This window comes from Centropristis striata, chromosome 17 (genome assembly GCF_030273125.1).
Source record: "Centropristis striata isolate RG_2023a ecotype Rhode Island chromosome 17, C.striata_1.0, whole genome shotgun sequence".
Lineage (NCBI taxonomy): Eukaryota > Metazoa > Chordata > Actinopteri > Perciformes > Serranidae > Centropristis > Centropristis striata.
In genome coordinates, this window is record NC_081533.1 from 33,578,698 (window position 1) to 33,595,990 (window position 17,293).

The window sequence follows — 17,293 nt, forward strand, 5'->3', positions numbered from 1 at the left end:
TGTGTCTATGTGTGTGTGCGTGCATGCATGTGTCTATGTGTGTGTGCGTGCATGCATGTGTCTATGTGTGTGTGCGTGTGTGCATGTCTCTGTGTGTGTGTGTGTGTGTGTGCGCGTGTATGCATGTGTCTGTGCGTGTGTGCATGTCTGTGTGTGTGTGTCTGTGCGTGTGTATGTGCATTCATCTGTGTGCGTGCATGCATGCGTGAGTGTGCATGTGTGTGCGTGCATGCACGTGTCTGTGTGTGTACGCATGCTTACATTCATGTCTGTGTGTGTGTGTCTGTGTGTGTGTGTGCGTGTGTGTGTGTGTCTGTGTGTTGGTGTGTGTTTGTTTGCAGAGGTCTAATCAACTTCCTCTTCCTGTTTCCAGCTCAGCCGGTCCCTGGCCAGCCGTCAGCGGCTAAAGCAGTGGCCAAGTTTGACTTCACAGCAGAGAGCGAGGACGAGCTCACGTTAAAGGTGTGTTTGTGTGTGTGTATGTATATATATGTATATGTATATATGTATATATATATATATATATGTTTATATGTATATATATGTTTATATGTATATATATATGTTTATATGTATATATATATATGTTTATATGTATATATATATGTGTTTATATGTTTATATATATATATGTTTATATGTATATATGTATATATATATATGTTCATATGTGTATATGTATATATATGTTTATATATGTATATATATATACATATGTTTATATGTGTATATGTATATATATGTTTATATGTGTATATATATACATATGTTTATATGTGTATATATACATGTTTATATGTATAATATACATATAAACATATATATATACACATATAAACATATGTATATATATAAACATATATATACATTGTATATATATGTTTATATGTATATATATATATGTTTATATGTATATATGTGTATATATATGTTTATATGTATATATGTGTATATATATGTATATGTGTGTATATATGTATATATTTGTATATGTGTATATATATGTATATATTTGTATATATGTGTATATATGTATATATTTGTATATATGTATATGTGTATATATATGTATATGTGTATATATATGTATATATGTATATATGTGTGTATATATGTGTATATATATATGTATATGTGTATATATGTATATATGTGTATATATATATATATATGTATATATGTGTATATATATATATGTGTATATGTGTGTATATATATATATATGTGTATATATGTAGAAAATATAAAAATAAATAAATAAGAACAGACGTCAAAGAAAAGCCTTAAAGTCAAATTATTAATATTTTTTCAACATTTCCTGTTGTTTTGTTTGTATTGTTTGTTTACATCTGCTCTCTCTCTGTCTCCCTGCAGGTGGGTGACATTGTAACACAGGTGGAGAGTGTGGATGAGCAGTGGATTCTGGGAGTTGTAGGCGGGAAGCGTGGGATTGTCCCTAAAAACTACATTTCACTTCTCTCATGAGGAAATCCTGAAAAAACACCAATGGGGAATAACTAGAAAATAACTTTGTTTTTTTTCATATTTCTTTTTTTTTTTTTTTTTTTGGAGCCGCTATCTGTAGACGGGTTGGCGGGTTTTGAATTTGCGCCCCCCCTCCCCCGAACTATGGCCGCTACAACTCTGGTTTGGCATTTCAAGGTTTTCACAAAAACTTTCCCGGCAGTTTTTAATGAAACTAAAGTGGCGAGAACGAGACGGACCCGTGCTGCCTTCACAATGGAGTAAAAACTGACACTACGCTGTTGATTTTTGGTGTGCCTTCTCTCCTTCTGTGGACTATTTCCCACCGGGACTGGATTTCTTTTTTTTTTATTGACTTTTTGGACCCTCCAAAATCCGATCTGCGGAATAGGAAACGATTGGAAAGTATGATCTATGTGGGACGACTTTTCCTCTTTGTTAAACATCTGTAATTAGACGCAAAGACTGTTAGAATGTGTCAAAATAAGACAGTATTTCAACTGAAAAGTTTCCAAGGCTTAGACAGGACCAATTCACTTTAAAGGGACATTTTGAAAAAATTATTAAAAAAGACACAAAATCACCCCGAAAAAAGACAGAATTGCCAAAAAAAGACACAAAATTACCCCAAAAAAGACACAAAATTACCCCAAAAAAGACACAAAATTACCCAAAAAAGACATTTTTTAAAGTGTGGTTGTATGGGGTACTTATCCACAGTCAGTGTATTGACTATTGAGATTTTCACAGTACAAATACCATCTCAGGAAATCCAGTACTACACAATATTATTACTATGACCCTTAAAAGAATGAAAACAGAAGGTTTTTTTTATAATTAATACTTTTCTTTTGCTAGAATTATGTGTAGAAAGTCTCCCTTTTGAAAATAGATTTTTTTAATATGTGTAAAAACCATTTTTTATACCACAATATACATATTATAACGGTGTATCTGCAACCCTGGTACCAACACGAAAGCTAAGCAATTAAAACACCTAAAAAAATATATTTTCACTACTTTAACTAGCTGTCAGACGGCCGTTTTCTTTCTATATACCAGACTCCCTGGAAAAAAACCTTGATTTAACCTCGCTGAACACAGGAGTTGCTGGTCAACTTTCTGCCTCAATCCATTTATTTGGTGTTTTAGAGGGTAAGTTCGGATTCACAAAGGTTGCACAAATAAAGTCACACAGTAACACAAAAATGAGCTGATAGAGGAAGTGGTCGATAAGAAACTCCTGTGTTCTGCAAGGTAAAATTACTGTTTTTGTCAATATAGTCTAGACGGATTTCAGAATAAAGGCCTCCTATAAGAAGTGAGGAGCATTTATGGGTACAAGTCAGGAACCGGCCTACCTTACATATCTCAAGGGTGCTGAGTCCAAAAAAAATGGTTCCCAAGCGAAATTTTGAGTTTTTGACCTTCTAATTTGTATCAAATGGCCACCAAATGCCCATCTTGCTCAGTCATTGGACCATTTCCCCTTAGTTTTTTTGTAAGTAGGCAATCAAAGATGAGGAAATTAAGTTTCTGGATCTATAGTCTAGAGTCAGAGCAAGAATATAGTGGAGGCTCAGTGTCTTTTTTATGTATGTATATATATGCAAAATACCAACTGGAACATTTAAAAGTGATATTGATTGAATATTTATGTCGACCTTAAAAAAGACACACAAATAAAGCTTAATTTCACCTTAAAAGTTGGTATTTTGCATATATATAGATATAAAAAAGACACTGAGCCTCCACTATATCCTTGCTCTGACTCTAGACTATAGATCCAGAAACTTAATTTCCTCATCTTTGATTGCCTACTTACAAAAAAGGGGAAATGGTCCAATCACTGAGCAAGATGGGCATTTTGTGGCCATTTTGATATGCAAATGAGAAGGTCAAAAACTCAAAATTTCGCTTGGGAACCATTTTTTTTGATTCAGCACCCTTGGAATAAGTAAAGTAGGCCGGTTCCTGACTTGTACCCATAAATGCTCCTCACTTTCACTTTTTTGGACCATTCTGTCTAGACTATTAGAGTCTGGTGTCTTTAAAGGGAAAATGTTCTGAATATAGCGCACATTGGAATTGATTCAGCTTTTTGTATCATCTGTTGGTAAAACACTGACTGTGGAAACAATAGTACCTCATACAACCCCACTTCAATAAATCCAGACTAGCCCTTAAACTTTAACCGTTAATGCGTCAAATACACTACTGGTCAAAAGTTTTAGAACACACCAACTTTTCCAGAATTGAATTGAAAATGATGCAGTTTAATGTCTCAGTGTACTCTGAAATTAATGCACATTTGCAACATTTATAATTCTTTATTGAGCATGATAGTGTTTTGAAAGTAAAAAAAAAGATTCAAAATCACATTTTATGTTGGACTAAAGGACTAAAAAAAGACACAAAATGACCAAAAAAAGATACAAAATGACCAAAAAAAGACAAAAAAAGACACAAAAAAGACACAAAATGACTAAAAAAAGACACAAAATGACTAAAAAAAGACACAAAATGACAAAAAAAGACACAAAATGACTAAAAAAAGACACAAAATGACTTACAAAGACATGAAAAGAATTCAAAAATGGACAAAATAGCCCAAGACTCCATAGAGTTAAGTTGTTAACCCATTTCTTGTTCCCTGAAAAAGGCCTACTTGTATAATTCTGAAATGTACATTATCTTTCAGTTTTGGTTAAGCTTACCTTTTTTTATTTACCTCTGGCAGTTCACCACTTACCTTTGGACCCTTTCAAGCTGTTCATTTGACTTGAACTGCTTGAATTTCAATAAAAAACTGGAAAAATTGGGGTGTTCTAAAACTTTTGACCGGTAGTGTACATTTTTAAAATCAGGCCAACTTGCAGTGTTAAACCTTTTAAAGCGTCCAAAGTTCAGCGAGGGAGACTAATTCACTTTAATTAACTCAGTTGAAACTCACATTTATTTTTAACATCCTGTACCGTGAAGGATCTTTTTCTCATCCTGAGCCAGAGGAGATTAGAAAACGGCATAAAACTGAGTAACGTGGAGCTTTAAACCGGTGTGTGAGGGCCAAAAATTGCCACTCTGGAGACAGAAAATTATAGGAAATTAACTGTCAGAATTGTTTGTTTTTGTAGATATTTATATAAGTTGGTGCACATGTTTCTTTTCTTACAAATAATGTACATTCCCAGAACTTTAATGCTTAAACTGGAACACTTTGCATAAAGAACACTAAGGCTTATTTTTACCTGTTATCTACAAACTGATTATTCATCACTGCTGCACATTTCCCAAAATGTTTTGGTACATAAAGCGAGAAGAACTGTGCAGCATAGTTTGGAAAATGTTTGGCAGTCATGTAAAGTCCACAGGATCTGTATTTAACAGGTTTAAACATGCTGAACTAAAACACAAACACATTTTAAAACTCCTAAACGTTTTAAAAGGTGTAAGTAAGGTATTACAGAACTTAAAAATCACATTTGACAGCGTCATTAAAACATGTTTCTAGTTAATAATGAGTTCTGAATGTCGTATAAACGGAGTGAGCCAGAAGCTGCTGTGGTTCTCGGTGAACTAAAAACAGTTTCCTGGCAGTTAAACTGTGTCGTCAGGCAGATTTTCCTCTCAATGATTATAAGGAAGTGTTTGTCACATTATCGTACCAAACTCTGAGATGCAAAGCTGTAGTAGTTCTAAAAAAATACTGTACTCACTCACATTTCCTCAATATGTTTCCTGTGTTTCAACACTACATCTCAAAAACTACATTTCACATTTCCAGACTGTGTGTGTGTGTGTGTGTGTGTGTGTGTGTGCGTGTGTCTGTACGTGTGTGTGTGTGTGCCTGTTTGTGTGTGTGTGTGTGTGTGTGTGTGTGTGTGTGTGTCTGCCTGTGTGTGCGCGCCTGCTTGCGTGTGTCTGTGCGTGTGTGTGCGCATGCCTGTGTCTGTGCGTGTGTGTGCGCATGCATGTGACTATGCGCGCGTGCCTGTGTGTGTGTGTGTGTGCGTGTGTGCCTGTGTGTGCGTGTGTGCGCGTGTGCCTGTGTGCGCGCATGCCTGTGTGTGCGCGTGAGCCTGTGTCTGTGCGTGTGTGCGTGTGTGCGCGTGTGCGTGCGCATGCCTGTGTCTGTGCGTGTGTGCGCGTGTGCGTGCGCATGCCTGTGTCTGCGTGTGTGTGTGTGTGCGCATGCCTGTGTGTGCGCGTGAGCCTGTGTCTGTGCGTGTGTGCGTGTGTGCGCGTGTGCGTGTGTGCGCGTGTGCGTGCGCATGCCTGTGTCTGTGCGTGTGTGCGCGCGCATGTGTGCGTGTGTGCGTGTGTGTGTGCGCATGCCTGTGTCTGTGCGTGTGTGTGTGTGTGTGTGTGTGTGTGTGTGTGCGCGCATGCCTGTGTCTGTGCGTGTGTGCGCGCGCATGTGTGTGTGTGTGTGTGTGTGTTAAAGGTCTTTCTAAGAGATATTGTATGTATAACCAAACATTCCAACTTTTTATTAATACAAATAAAACTTTCAGAAATTATAATAATCGTTACCTCGCTGAGGAGTTTCTGTTTTCGCCTCTGTTTGTTTCTTTGTCAGCTGGATTATGAAAAAAAAAAACTACCAACCCGATCTTTATAAAACTTGGTGGAAGGTTGTAGCAGGAGCTGAGGAAGACCTCTGTCATTTTAGAGCTACTCCAGGAAAAAATCCAGATACACCCAGTTCTAGTTTCAGCCAATCAGTGTTTATTCAGAATGTGCAACAGTTGAAAGTGCTAGAAGTGTATTCTTTATTTATATATTTGCAAATTGTAGTTGTAGGCATGTTAACGTCAGTTAAACAAAGTAAAGTGCTTCGTCTGGTCTTTTTCGTTAACAATTGTTCATTTTGATTGCTTAGTTCATGAATTAATGGCTGGATGATGATTGAAACACTGAAAAAATAAACTAAATTGTAAAAATGTGTACATTTAGGACACCCAATGAACCAATTGTATTAAATTTTACACATTTGTCATTGTTCTTCTTTAAATAACGTCTTAAAGTATTTTTTAGATGACATGCACATTATAATAATCCAATAACAGAGTAAATGTTGTTTTTACCTCTTGATTGACACTCACATCTATAAAACCCCAAACATTTAAAAGAAACAGAGATATGGAAGGCATCAAACATATTTAACATAAGGCATGATTTGAAACAATCGAACATATTTACACATTCTGCATTTGGTTAAAACACACACAAGGCTCAAGTAAAACCAGCCATCTTGCGTCAATATTTATATTATTATTATTTATATTAATGTTATATATAATATATAATATTTTGAGCTGCGTTGAACAAAAATTGCAGCAAATTTAAATGAGCGTGGAGTGAACACAACCCCGTCATCATAACACAGGTTGGAAAAATGATACAAGAACAAGAAGATAACTTCTTCTACGCTCAATTATAAGATCAAAAACAACCAAAAATAGATGCAAAAATGACCAAAGATGACACAAAATTATCAAAATAGACACAAATTGACAAAAAATACATGTAAAAATTACCAAACAACCAAAAAATAGATGCAAAAATGACCAAAATAGATGCAAAAATGACCAAAGATGACACAAAATTATCAAAATAGACACAAATAAACAAAAAATACATGTAAAAATTACCAAACAACCAAGAAATAGATGCAAAAATGACCAAAATAGATGCAAAAATGACCAAAGATGACACAAAATTATCAAAATAGACACAAATTGACAAAAAATACATGTAAAAATTACCAAACAACCAAAAAATAAATGCAAAAATGAACAAAAAATGACGCAAAATTGAATAGCCTGTATTTATTAATTAATTAATAACACGTCTTTATTGTGTTTGGGGGGGGGGGGGGGAATGTAACTGTGTCATTATCAGACTGCCATTACATTTTTCATCTCGCGCACCCCCGAGCAGCAGCTCATGCACTCCCAGGGGTCCACGCACCACACTTTGGGAATCCCTGTTTTAAGCAATAAAAAAGTAAAATACAGACAATTGATGAAAAAGGTTAAGAGTCACTCCAATCATTGGTAATCCGTTTTACTCACCACCTCTTTAATAAGTCCTGTCTGCTTAAGCGCACTCAATGAACTTAGAAGTCCAGCACAGACTGGGACTCCTGACTTCCTGACTCACATGGGCCATAATTTGAAACAATCTCATATATTTACACAAACTGCATTTCATGAAACACACAAATGGCTCAAAAACATCAGCCACTCTGGGTCTAATCAGAAACTACATCTGCATTAATGTACAGAGGATGCAATACATTTATCTGATATTATCTGATCCTCTGCCTCTAATGACTACTTTAGTTTACACAACTCAGCAGTGTCTCCATTAGGACCAAAAAGCCAAAGTCCAGCATAGAGCGGCTCAGTGAACGTGGTCTGGACTCTGTGGAGGAGAGTCATAGTTTCAGAGACGCTGTAGAAAGACAGAATACCTGCTCTGTGATCCAGGTACACTCCTATTCTGGAGGATTTAGGGCCTGAGATGCCGAGGGAGTGGTTGTTGTGGCTGAAGGTATAACTATCACTGATATAAAGTGCCCAAGACTTCTTGTTGTATCCAAAGACATGTGCATTAAAGTCCCCTAATCTGCTGATACTCTTGTAAGCGACTGCGACTGCAGCAGGCCGACTGATCTCCACCTCCCAGTAACAACGTCCAGTCAGTCCATCTTTACTCAAGACCTGAGATATGTTAATGAATCTGTCTGGATGTTCAGGATATGGCTTATTTTTGTCATTATAAGTTATTTTTCTGTTTTCCTCTGATAGCACCAGATATGTGTGTGCTGTGTTTGGATCCAGTGTGATTTGACGTGAATAATGTAAGAACTCAGCTCTGGTTGTCGGCTCAGCCAAACTCGGTGTCTCAGAAAGAATGGCGTGCATTTTATCTCTGGCTGCTGTCACAGCTGCCACCACATCCTTAAAGTACTGCAGACAGGAGATGTTTGGTCTTGGTGAGTCTGTAGGCTCGGTCAGTTCTGACAGTGAGGGGTAACTGTGAAGAAACTGGGTGTGGTCCTCTGTACGTGACAGCTGATCCAGCTCGGCGTCTTTCCTCTTCAGCTCAGTGATCTCCTGGTCCAGCTTCTCCTGAAGATCTTTGATTTGACTCACTTCAGTTGTCTGCTGGGTTCTGATCTGCTGCTTCACATCAGAGCGTCTTTTCTCAACGAGACGCATCAACTCAGTAAAAATCTCCTCACTGTCCTCCACTGCTTTATCAGCAGATCGATTGATGGTCTCCATCTCTCGCTGAAGCTCCTTCACGTCTTTCTCTCGGTCCTGGACTCTCTGCTGGATTCTTTGCCGACTTTCGTCGAGCTCCTTCTGCTTCTCCGTCCTCTCTGCTGCAGCTGAGACTGTGTCGTGACCTTTATGTTCGTCCATTGAGCAGAGAAAGCAGATGCACTGCTGGTCAGTGCGGCAGAAAATCTTCATCACCTCATCATGACGGGAGCAGATGTTCTCCTGAAGCTTAACGGAGGCTTCAACGAGTTTGTGTTTTTTAAAAGCAGAAGATTCATAGTGAGGCTGGAGGTGTTGCTTACAGTAAGAAGCCAGACACTGCAGACAGGACTTGGAGGCTTTCAGCTTCCTCCCAGTGCAGAAATCACAGGCCACATCTCCAGGTCCAGCATAGCAGTGATCAGCTGGAGCAGCTTGGAGTCCAGTCTTCTTCAATTCCTCCACTAACTCAGCCAACATGGTGTTTTTCAGCAGGACAGGCCTTGGGTAAAAGGTCTGTCTGCACTGAGGACAGCTGTAATTTACCTTCTGGTCTTCTTCATCCCAGTGGGCTTTAAGACAGCCCATGCAGTAGTTGTGTCCACATGGAATAGTCACCGGATCCTTCAGTAGATCCAGACAGATCGAACAGCAGAATTTCCCCTCGTCTGTTTGATTTCTTTGCTGCGCCATTTCACCTCTCAACAGCAGAGAATGACTCAACAAAGACTAAATAGTTTCACTTTCCTCACAGCAGAAACATGCGTCACACAGAAAGCCAAACCCTCTTGTGTTGCACAACTGCAAGTTGATCCACAATAAACTGGTTAGTCAGCTCTTGCAGTTATCAGCGTGTTGGTCACACCCATCTTTAAACTTGAACCAGCAAACATACTGTCAGAGTTGGACCCTGTGTTTGAGGAAAGGGAGGGCTTATCACTGTTTGTTTCAATCAACGTTAACAGAGCAGAGTTTGATCTTTGGCTGCATTTATAGCTTTCCTTTGCTCCTTTTAGGTAGTTTGAACTTTAGTAACATGTTAATCTGTCTTTTACAGGTTTACAGCCATTGTTCTCAGTTGATATATTGACCCGAGACAAGCCTGATAATGTGTCTCATGATATGTGTAAGCAGCTGAGGCTGTTCTTTAGATTTTGATGCTTTTTGTTCCCAACATATAATAATAGCTTTTCGCTTGTTTCAGTCTCTGTCAGCATGATCTTTGTCCATTTTAGAGTGACCTTTCGTGCTTTAAGTCAATATTTACACGTAAACAGTCAGTCTGAACTTCAGCACTGTGTTCAGCAGTTCTGTATGCATTCTCAATGAAGGTTTTCAGTTTATTTACAGTATAACATTTATAACTCTGACTAATGTTGTCAAAACAAATCTCCACAAACTCTGACTGACTGTCCTGCAGCTGAACATTATTTCAAACAAAAGATTAAAATGTTTAAAGGAAGATTAACTGTTTAATTTCCACGAGATGGACAAACTATCCAACTGAGTCAGTAAAAAAATCCAGATTTACACGATTTATGTTTATCTATTCAGTTTTTAATCAAAATGAACCCTAGTTTATAGTCGCTCCTAAACTTGTTTTTCTTTGTCTTTGATTTATATCTTTGCATGCTTGAATATTTTTATGTTTAGTGATTTTTATATCTGTTTATTTCAGTAAAGTGGCTGGTGGGGTTTGTGCATTAATAATTCAGCATTAATACTGCTTATTTTATAAAATATAATATTTGGATGAGTGAATGAATGAGACTTTTAACACTCAAAAACAACATGAAATAATTCAGAAAATTATTATATATTTTTTTACTTTATTTAACTTTATTTTCAAAAGAACAAAGAAACTCATAATAGCACAACAAACCACAGTAAAACAAAGGTTTGGTCACCGATACACCCATACCGATGTCATTATGGTGAAAATACATGTCAGTTCATCTTTATCAAATCAGTAGTTACCTTATGAATCCATAAACAGAACATTCATTTCATTACATTTTACATATTCATCATATTTAAAGAAAGAAAGAAAATTGGTAGAAATCCCTCCAAAGCTCCAGTGATCTCACTAAAAATGCATCTCAAGGAAAAATTAAGTTACATCTATCAAATAAATGCAAAAAACAGCATCAATGTGTCCATTAATTCTTCTGTGATTTTCTAATGAACAGACATCAATCAAACTCAAAACAGTTGAAGTAAATCAAAGGAATATGTAGCTATTCTTTTATCACACAAAGGAAATCTTACAAGTAAAATACAGACAAATGATGAAAAAGGTTAAGAGTCACTCCAATGATTGATAATCAGTTTTACTCATCACATCTTTAATAAGTCCTGTCTGCTTGAGCGCACTCAATAAATGTAGAAAGACAAAGTCCAGCACAGACTGGGACTCCTGACTTCCTGACTCACATGGGCCATAATTTGAAACAATCTCATATATTTACACAAACTGTATTTCATAGAAACACACAAATGGCTCAAAAACATCAGCCACTCTGGGTCTAATCAGAAACTACAACTGCATTAATGTACAGAGGATGCAATACATTTATCTGATATTATCTGATCCTCTGCCTCTAATGACTACTTTAGTTTACACAACTCAGCAGTGTCTCCAGTAGGACCAAAAAGCCAAAGTCCAGCATAGAGCGGCTCAGTGAATGTGGTCTGGACTCTGTGGAGGAGAGTCATAGTTTCAGAGACGCTGTAGAAAGACAGAATACCTGCACTGTGATCCAGGTACACTCCTATTCTGGAGGATGTAGGGCCTGAGATATTGAGATATTGGTTGTTGTGTCTGAAGGTATAACTATCCCTGATATAAAGTGCCCAAGACTTCTCATTGCATCCAAAGACATGTGCATTAAAGTCCCCTAATCTGCTGATACTCTTGTAAGCGACTGCGACTGCAGCAGACCTGCTCATCTCCACCTCCCAGTAGCAACGTCCAGTCAGTCCATCTTTATTCAAGACCTGAGATATGTGAATGAATCTGTCTGGATGTTCAGGATATGGCTTATTTTTGTCATTATAAGTTATTTTTCTGTTTCCCTCTGATAGCACCAGATTTTTGCCTGCTGTGTTTGGATCCAGTGTGATTTGACATGAATAACGTAAGAACTCAGTTCTGGTCGTGGACTCAGCTAAACTCCATGTCCAGGAAAGAATGGCGTGCATTTTATCTCTGGCTGCTGTCACGTCTGCCATCACATCCTTAAAGTACTGCAGACAGGAGATGTTTGGTCTTGGTGAGTCTGTAGGCTCGGTCAGTTCTGACAGTGAGTGGTAGCTGTGAAGAAACTGGGTGTGGTCCTCTGTACGTGACAGCTGATCCAGCTCGGCGTCTTTCCTCTTCAGCTCGGTGATCTCCTGGTCCAGCTTCTCCTGAAGATCTTTGACTCGGCTCACTTCAGTTTCCTGTCGGGATCTCATCTGCTGCTTCACATCAGAGCGTCTTTTCTCTATGACACGGATCAACTCAGTAAAAATCTCCTCACTGTCCTCCACTGCTTTATCAGCAGATCGATTGATGGTCTCCGTCTCTTGCTGAAGCTCCTTCACGTCTTTCTCTCGGTCCTGGACTCTCTGCTGGATTCTTTGCCGACTTTCATCGAGCTCCTTCTGCTTCTCCGTCCTCTCTGCTGCAACTGAGACCGTGTCGTGGCCTTTATGTTCGTCCATTGAGCAGAGAAAGCAGATACACTGCTGGTCAGTGCGGCAGAAAATCTTCATCACCTCATCATGATGGGAGCAGATGTTCTCCTGAAGCTTAACGGAGGCGTCAACGAGTTTGTGTGTTTTAAAAGCAGGAGATTCATAGTGAGGCTGGAGGTGTTGCTCACAGTAAGAAGCCAGACACTGCAGACAGGACTTGGAGGCTTTCAGCTTCCTCCCAGTGCAGAAATCACAGGCCACATCTCCAGGTCCAGCATAGCAGTGATCAGCTGGAGCAGCTTGGAGTCCAGTCTTCTTTTCCTCCACTAACTCAGCCAACATGGTGTTTTTCACCAGGACAGGCCTTGGGTAAAAAGCCTGTCTGCACTGAGGACAGCTGTAATTTATCTTCTGATCTTCTTCATCCCAGTGGGCTTTAAGACAGCCCATGCAGTAGTTGTGTCCACATGCAATAGTCACCGGATCCTTCAGTAGATCCAGACAGATCGAACAGCAGAATTTCACCTCGTCTGTTTGATTTCTTTGCTGCGCCATTTCACCTCTCGACAACAGAGACTAAACAAAGACTAAATAGTTTCACTCTCCTCACAGCAGAAACATGCGTCACACAGGAAGCCAAACCCTCTTGTGTTGCACAACTGCAAATTGATCTACAATAAACTGGTTTGTCAGCTCTTGCAGTTTACAGCTTATTGGTCACACCCATCTTTAAACTTGAACCAGCAAACATACTGTCAGAGTTGGGCCCTGTGTTTGAGAAAAGGGAGGGCTTATCAGTGTGTCATTCATTCAAGTTAACAGAGCAGTTTGATCTTTGGGTGCAGTTATAGCTTTCCTTTGCTCCCTTTAGGTAGTTTGAACTTTAGTAACATGTTAATCTGTCTTTAACAGGTTTACAGCCGCTGTTCTCAGTTGATATATTGACCCAAGACAAGCCTGATAATGTGTCTCATGATATGTGCAAGCAGCTGAGGCTGTTCTTTAGATTTTGATGCTTCTTGTTCCCAACATATAATAATAGCTTTTCGCTTTTTTTCAGTTTCCGTCAGTGTGATCTTTGTCCATTTTAGAGTGTCCTGTCATGCTTTATGTCAATATTTACACGTAAACAGTCAGTCTGAACTTCAGCAGTGTGTTCAGCAGTTCTGTATGCATTCTCAATGAAGGTTTTCAGTTTATTTACAGTATAACATTTATAACTCTGACTAATGTTGTCGAAGCTCATCAAAAAGAAAATCTTACGAGTCATTTTTAAGACTGCAACACTAATGTGTGTTTGAGTAAGAGACACACAATGAAAGACGTTTATAAAATCCTTTGGAGAAGATATTTTATGTATTACAAAACATTACAACTTTTTAGCAAAAATATATATTTTTTTTTTTGTTAATTGGTGCTCAGTTTAATTCGTGGTTGTAGGAAAGCTGACGTTTTTTCATTTCACAGAAGCTCAGATCTCCACTAACTCTGACTAAATACCCTGCAGCTGAACATTATTTCAACCAAAAGATTAAAATGTTTAAAGGAAGATTAACTGTTTAATTTCAACAAGATGGACAAACTATCCAACTGAGTCAGTAAAAAAATTCAGATTTACACGATTTATGTTTATCTATCGAGTTTTTAATCAAAATGAACCCCAGTTGATAGTCGCTCCTAAACTTGTTTTTCTTTGTCTTTGATTTATATCTTTGCGTGCTTGAATATTTTTCTATGTTTAGTCATTTTTATGTCTGATTTATTCAGTCAAGTGGCTGATGGGGTTTGTGCATTAATAATTCAGCATTTATACTGCTTATTTTATAAAATATAATGGTTGGATGAGTAAATGAATGAGACTTTTAACACTCAAAAACAACATGAAATAATTCAGAAAATTATTATAATTTGTTTACTTTATTTAACTTTATTTTCAAAAGAACAAAGAAAATCATGAAAGCACAACAAACCACAGTAAAACAAAGGTTTGGTCACCTTTACTCCCATACTGGTGTCATTATGATGAAAATACATGTCAGTTCATCTTTATCAAATCAGTAGTTACCTTATGAATCCATAAACAGAACATTCATTTCATTTCATTACATTTTACATATTCATCATATTTAAAGAAAGAAAGAAAATTGGTAGAAATCCCTCCAAAGCTCCAGTGATCTCACTAAAAATACATCTGAATGAAAAATGATTTAGTTACTACATCCATCAAATAAATCCAATAACGGCATCAATGTTTTTATTAATTCTTCTATGATTTTCTAATGGACAGACATCAATAAAACTCAAAACAGTTTAAGTTAATCAAAGGAATCTGTAGCTATGTTATCAAACAAAGGAAGTCTTAAAAGTAATATACAGACAAATGATGAAAAAGGTTAAGAGTCACTCCAATCATTTGTAATCCGTTTTACTCATCACATCTTTAATAAGTCTTGTCTGCTTTAGCGCACTCAATAAATGTAGAAAGACAAAGTCCAGCACAGACTGGGACTCCTGACTTCCTGACTCACATGGGCCATAATTTGAAACAATCTCATATATTTACACAAACTGCATTTCATGAAACACACAAATGGCACAGAAACATCAGCCACTCTGGGTCTAATCAGAAACTACATCTGCCTTTCTGAAAGAGGATACAATACATTTATCTGATATTATCTGATCCTCTGCTCCTTTAATGACTACTTTAGCTTACACAACTCAGCAGTGCTTCCATTAGGACCAAAAAGCATTAGTCCAGCATAGAGCGGCTCAGTGAACGTGGTCTGGACTCTGTGGAGGAGAGTCATAGTTTCAGAGACGCTGTAGAAAGACAGAATACCTGCACTGTGATCCAGGTACACTCCTATTCTGGAGGATTTAGGGTCTGAGATGCTGAGGGACTGGCTGTCATGTCTGAAGGTATAACTCTTTTCACAATATAGCGCCCAAGACTTCTCATTGAATCCAAAGACATATGCACCTAAGTTCCCTGACCTGCTGATACTTCTGTAAGCGACTGCTACTTTACCAGACCTGCTCATCTCCACCTCCCAGTAACAACGTCCAGTCAGTCCATCTTTACTCAAGACCTGAGATTCATGATTGAATCTGTCTGTATGTTTAGGATATGGCATATTTTTTTTTTTATTAAATGTAATTTTTCTGTTTCCCTCTGATAGTGCCATATATTTTCCTGCTGTGTTTGGATCCAGTGTGATTTGACGTGAATATCGTAAGAACCCAGCTCTGGTTGTCCACTCTGCTAAACTCCTTGTTTCATCAAGAATGGCATACATTTTATCTCTGGCTGCTGTCACGTCTGCCATCACATCCTTAAAGTACTGCAGACAGGAGATGTTTGGTCTTGGTGAGTCTGTAGACTCAGGGAGCTCTGACAGTGAGGGGTAACTGTGAAGAAACTGGGTGTGGTCCTCTGTACGTAACAGCTGATCCATTTCGGCATCTTTCCTCTTCAGCTCTGTGATCTCCTGGTCCAGCTTCTCCTGAAGATCTTTGATTTGACTCACTTCAGTTGTCTGCCAGGATCTGATCTGCTGCTTCACATCAGAGCGTCTTTTCTCAACGAGACGCATCAACTCAGTAAAAATCTCCTCACTGTCCTCCACTGCTTTATCAGCAGATCGATTGATGGTCTTTGTCTCTTGCTGAAGCTCCTTCACATCTTTCTCTCGGTCCTGGACTCTCTGATGGATTATTTGCCGACTTTCACCGAGCTCCTTCTGCTTCTCCATCCTCTCTGCTGCAGCTGAGACTGTGTCGTGACCTTTATGTTCGTCCATTGAGCAGAGAAAGCAGATACACTGCTTGTCAGTGCGGCAGAAAATCTCTTTTAACTTATCATGACTGGAGCAGATGCTCTCCTGAAGCTTAACGGAGGCTTCAACGAGTTTGTGTTTTTTAAAAGCAGGAGATTCATAGTGAGGCTGGAGGTGTTGCTCACAGTAAGAAGCCAGACACTGCAGACAGGACTTGGAGGCTTTCAGCTTCCTCCCAGTGCAGAAATCACAGGCCACGTCTCCAGGTCCAGCATAGCAGTGATCAGCTGGAGCAGCTTGGAGTGCAGTCTTCTTTTCCTCCACTAACTCTGCCAACATGGTGTTTTTCAGCAGGACAGGTCTCGGGTTGAAAGTCTTTCTGCACTGAGGACAGCTGTAACTTATCTTCTGGTCTCCTTTACCCCAATGAGTTTGAATACAGCCCATGCAGTAGTTGTGTCCACAAGGAATAGTCACCGGATCTTTTAATAGATCCAGACAGATCGAACAACGGAATTTCATCTCGTCTGCTTGATTTCTTTGCCGCGCCATTACACCTCTCGACAACAGAGACGAAACAAAGACTAAACAGTTTCACTCTCCTCACAGCAAAAACACACAAAGCCAAACCCTCTTATGTCGCACAACTGCATTCTGATCCACAATAAACTGGTTTGTCAGCTCTTGCAGTTTACAGCGTGTTGGTCACACCCATCTTTAACATTGCAGATCTGTGGAAGGAGGAAACCAGGAAACATACTGTCTGAGCCGGACTCTGTGTTTAAGGAAAGGGAGGGGTTATCAGTGTTTGTTTATTACAAGGGAACGGAGAACTTTGATCTGTGGCTTCATTTATAGCCTTCCTGTACTTGTTTATACTTTACTAGCATGTTTATCTGTCTTTTACAGGTTTACAGCCGTTGTTCTCAGTTGTTATATTGACCTTAGATGTGTAAACAGCTGATGCTGTTCCTCAATTTTTGATACTTCTTGTTTCCAACAAACCATAATAGCTTTGAGGTTTTTTTTGGGTTTGGAGCCAGTAAAAACTTTAAATTAATTTGAGATCACAATTAG

At 38.5% G+C, this 17,293-nt stretch overlaps 4 protein-coding genes across 4 annotated transcripts in view; 1 reads left to right on the forward strand and 3 right to left on the reverse strand.

Moving 5' to 3' along the window:
* The window catches only part of LOC131989106 (SH3 domain-containing protein 19-like), a 48,901-nt gene extending 47,358 nt beyond the window's left edge, over positions 1 to 1,543 (forward strand). Inside the window, exons 17-18 of the mRNA XM_059354288.1 lie at positions 374 to 462; positions 1,375 to 1,543. Of these exons, the coding sequence (XP_059210271.1) occupies positions 374 to 462; positions 1,375 to 1,485 (200 nt within the window). The 3' untranslated portion in view covers positions 1,486 to 1,543. The remainder of the gene's footprint in view (positions 1 to 373; positions 463 to 1,374) is intronic.
* A 5,883-nt stretch (positions 1,544 to 7,426) lies between these two features.
* Positions 7,427 to 9,452, reverse strand: LOC131989077 (tripartite motif-containing protein 16-like). The gene has a single exon (XM_059354251.1). It carries the CDS (start codon positions 9,450 to 9,452, stop codon positions 7,824 to 7,826), a length of 1,629 nt encoding a protein of 542 aa, XP_059210234.1. The 3' UTR covers positions 7,427 to 7,823.
* Positions 9,453 to 11,366: 1,914 nt separating this feature from the next.
* On the reverse strand, positions 11,367 to 13,001 carry LOC131989088 (tripartite motif-containing protein 16-like). Its single transcript, XM_059354264.1, has one exon. It carries the CDS (start codon positions 12,990 to 12,992, stop codon positions 11,367 to 11,369), a length of 1,626 nt encoding a protein of 541 aa, XP_059210247.1. The 5' UTR covers positions 12,993 to 13,001.
* Positions 13,002 to 14,737: 1,736 nt separating this feature from the next.
* Positions 14,738 to 16,777, reverse strand: LOC131989087 (tripartite motif-containing protein 16-like). The gene has a single exon (XM_059354263.1). It carries the CDS (start codon positions 16,766 to 16,768, stop codon positions 15,140 to 15,142), a length of 1,629 nt encoding a protein of 542 aa, XP_059210246.1. The 5' UTR covers positions 16,769 to 16,777; the 3' UTR covers positions 14,738 to 15,139.
* Between the last annotated feature and the right edge of the window lie 516 nt (positions 16,778 to 17,293).

Bases quoted from the DNA above. Each gene is read 5' to 3' on its own strand.
- LOC131989077 (XM_059354251.1), bottom strand. From the start codon at position 9,452: ATGGCGCAGCAAAGAAATCAAACAGACGAGGGGAAATTCTGCTGTTCG.
- LOC131989087 (XM_059354263.1), bottom strand. From the start codon at position 16,768: ATGGCGCGGCAAAGAAATCAAGCAGACGAGATGAAATTCCGTTGTTCG.
- LOC131989088 (XM_059354264.1), bottom strand. From the start codon at position 12,992: ATGGCGCAGCAAAGAAATCAAACAGACGAGGTGAAATTCTGCTGTTCG.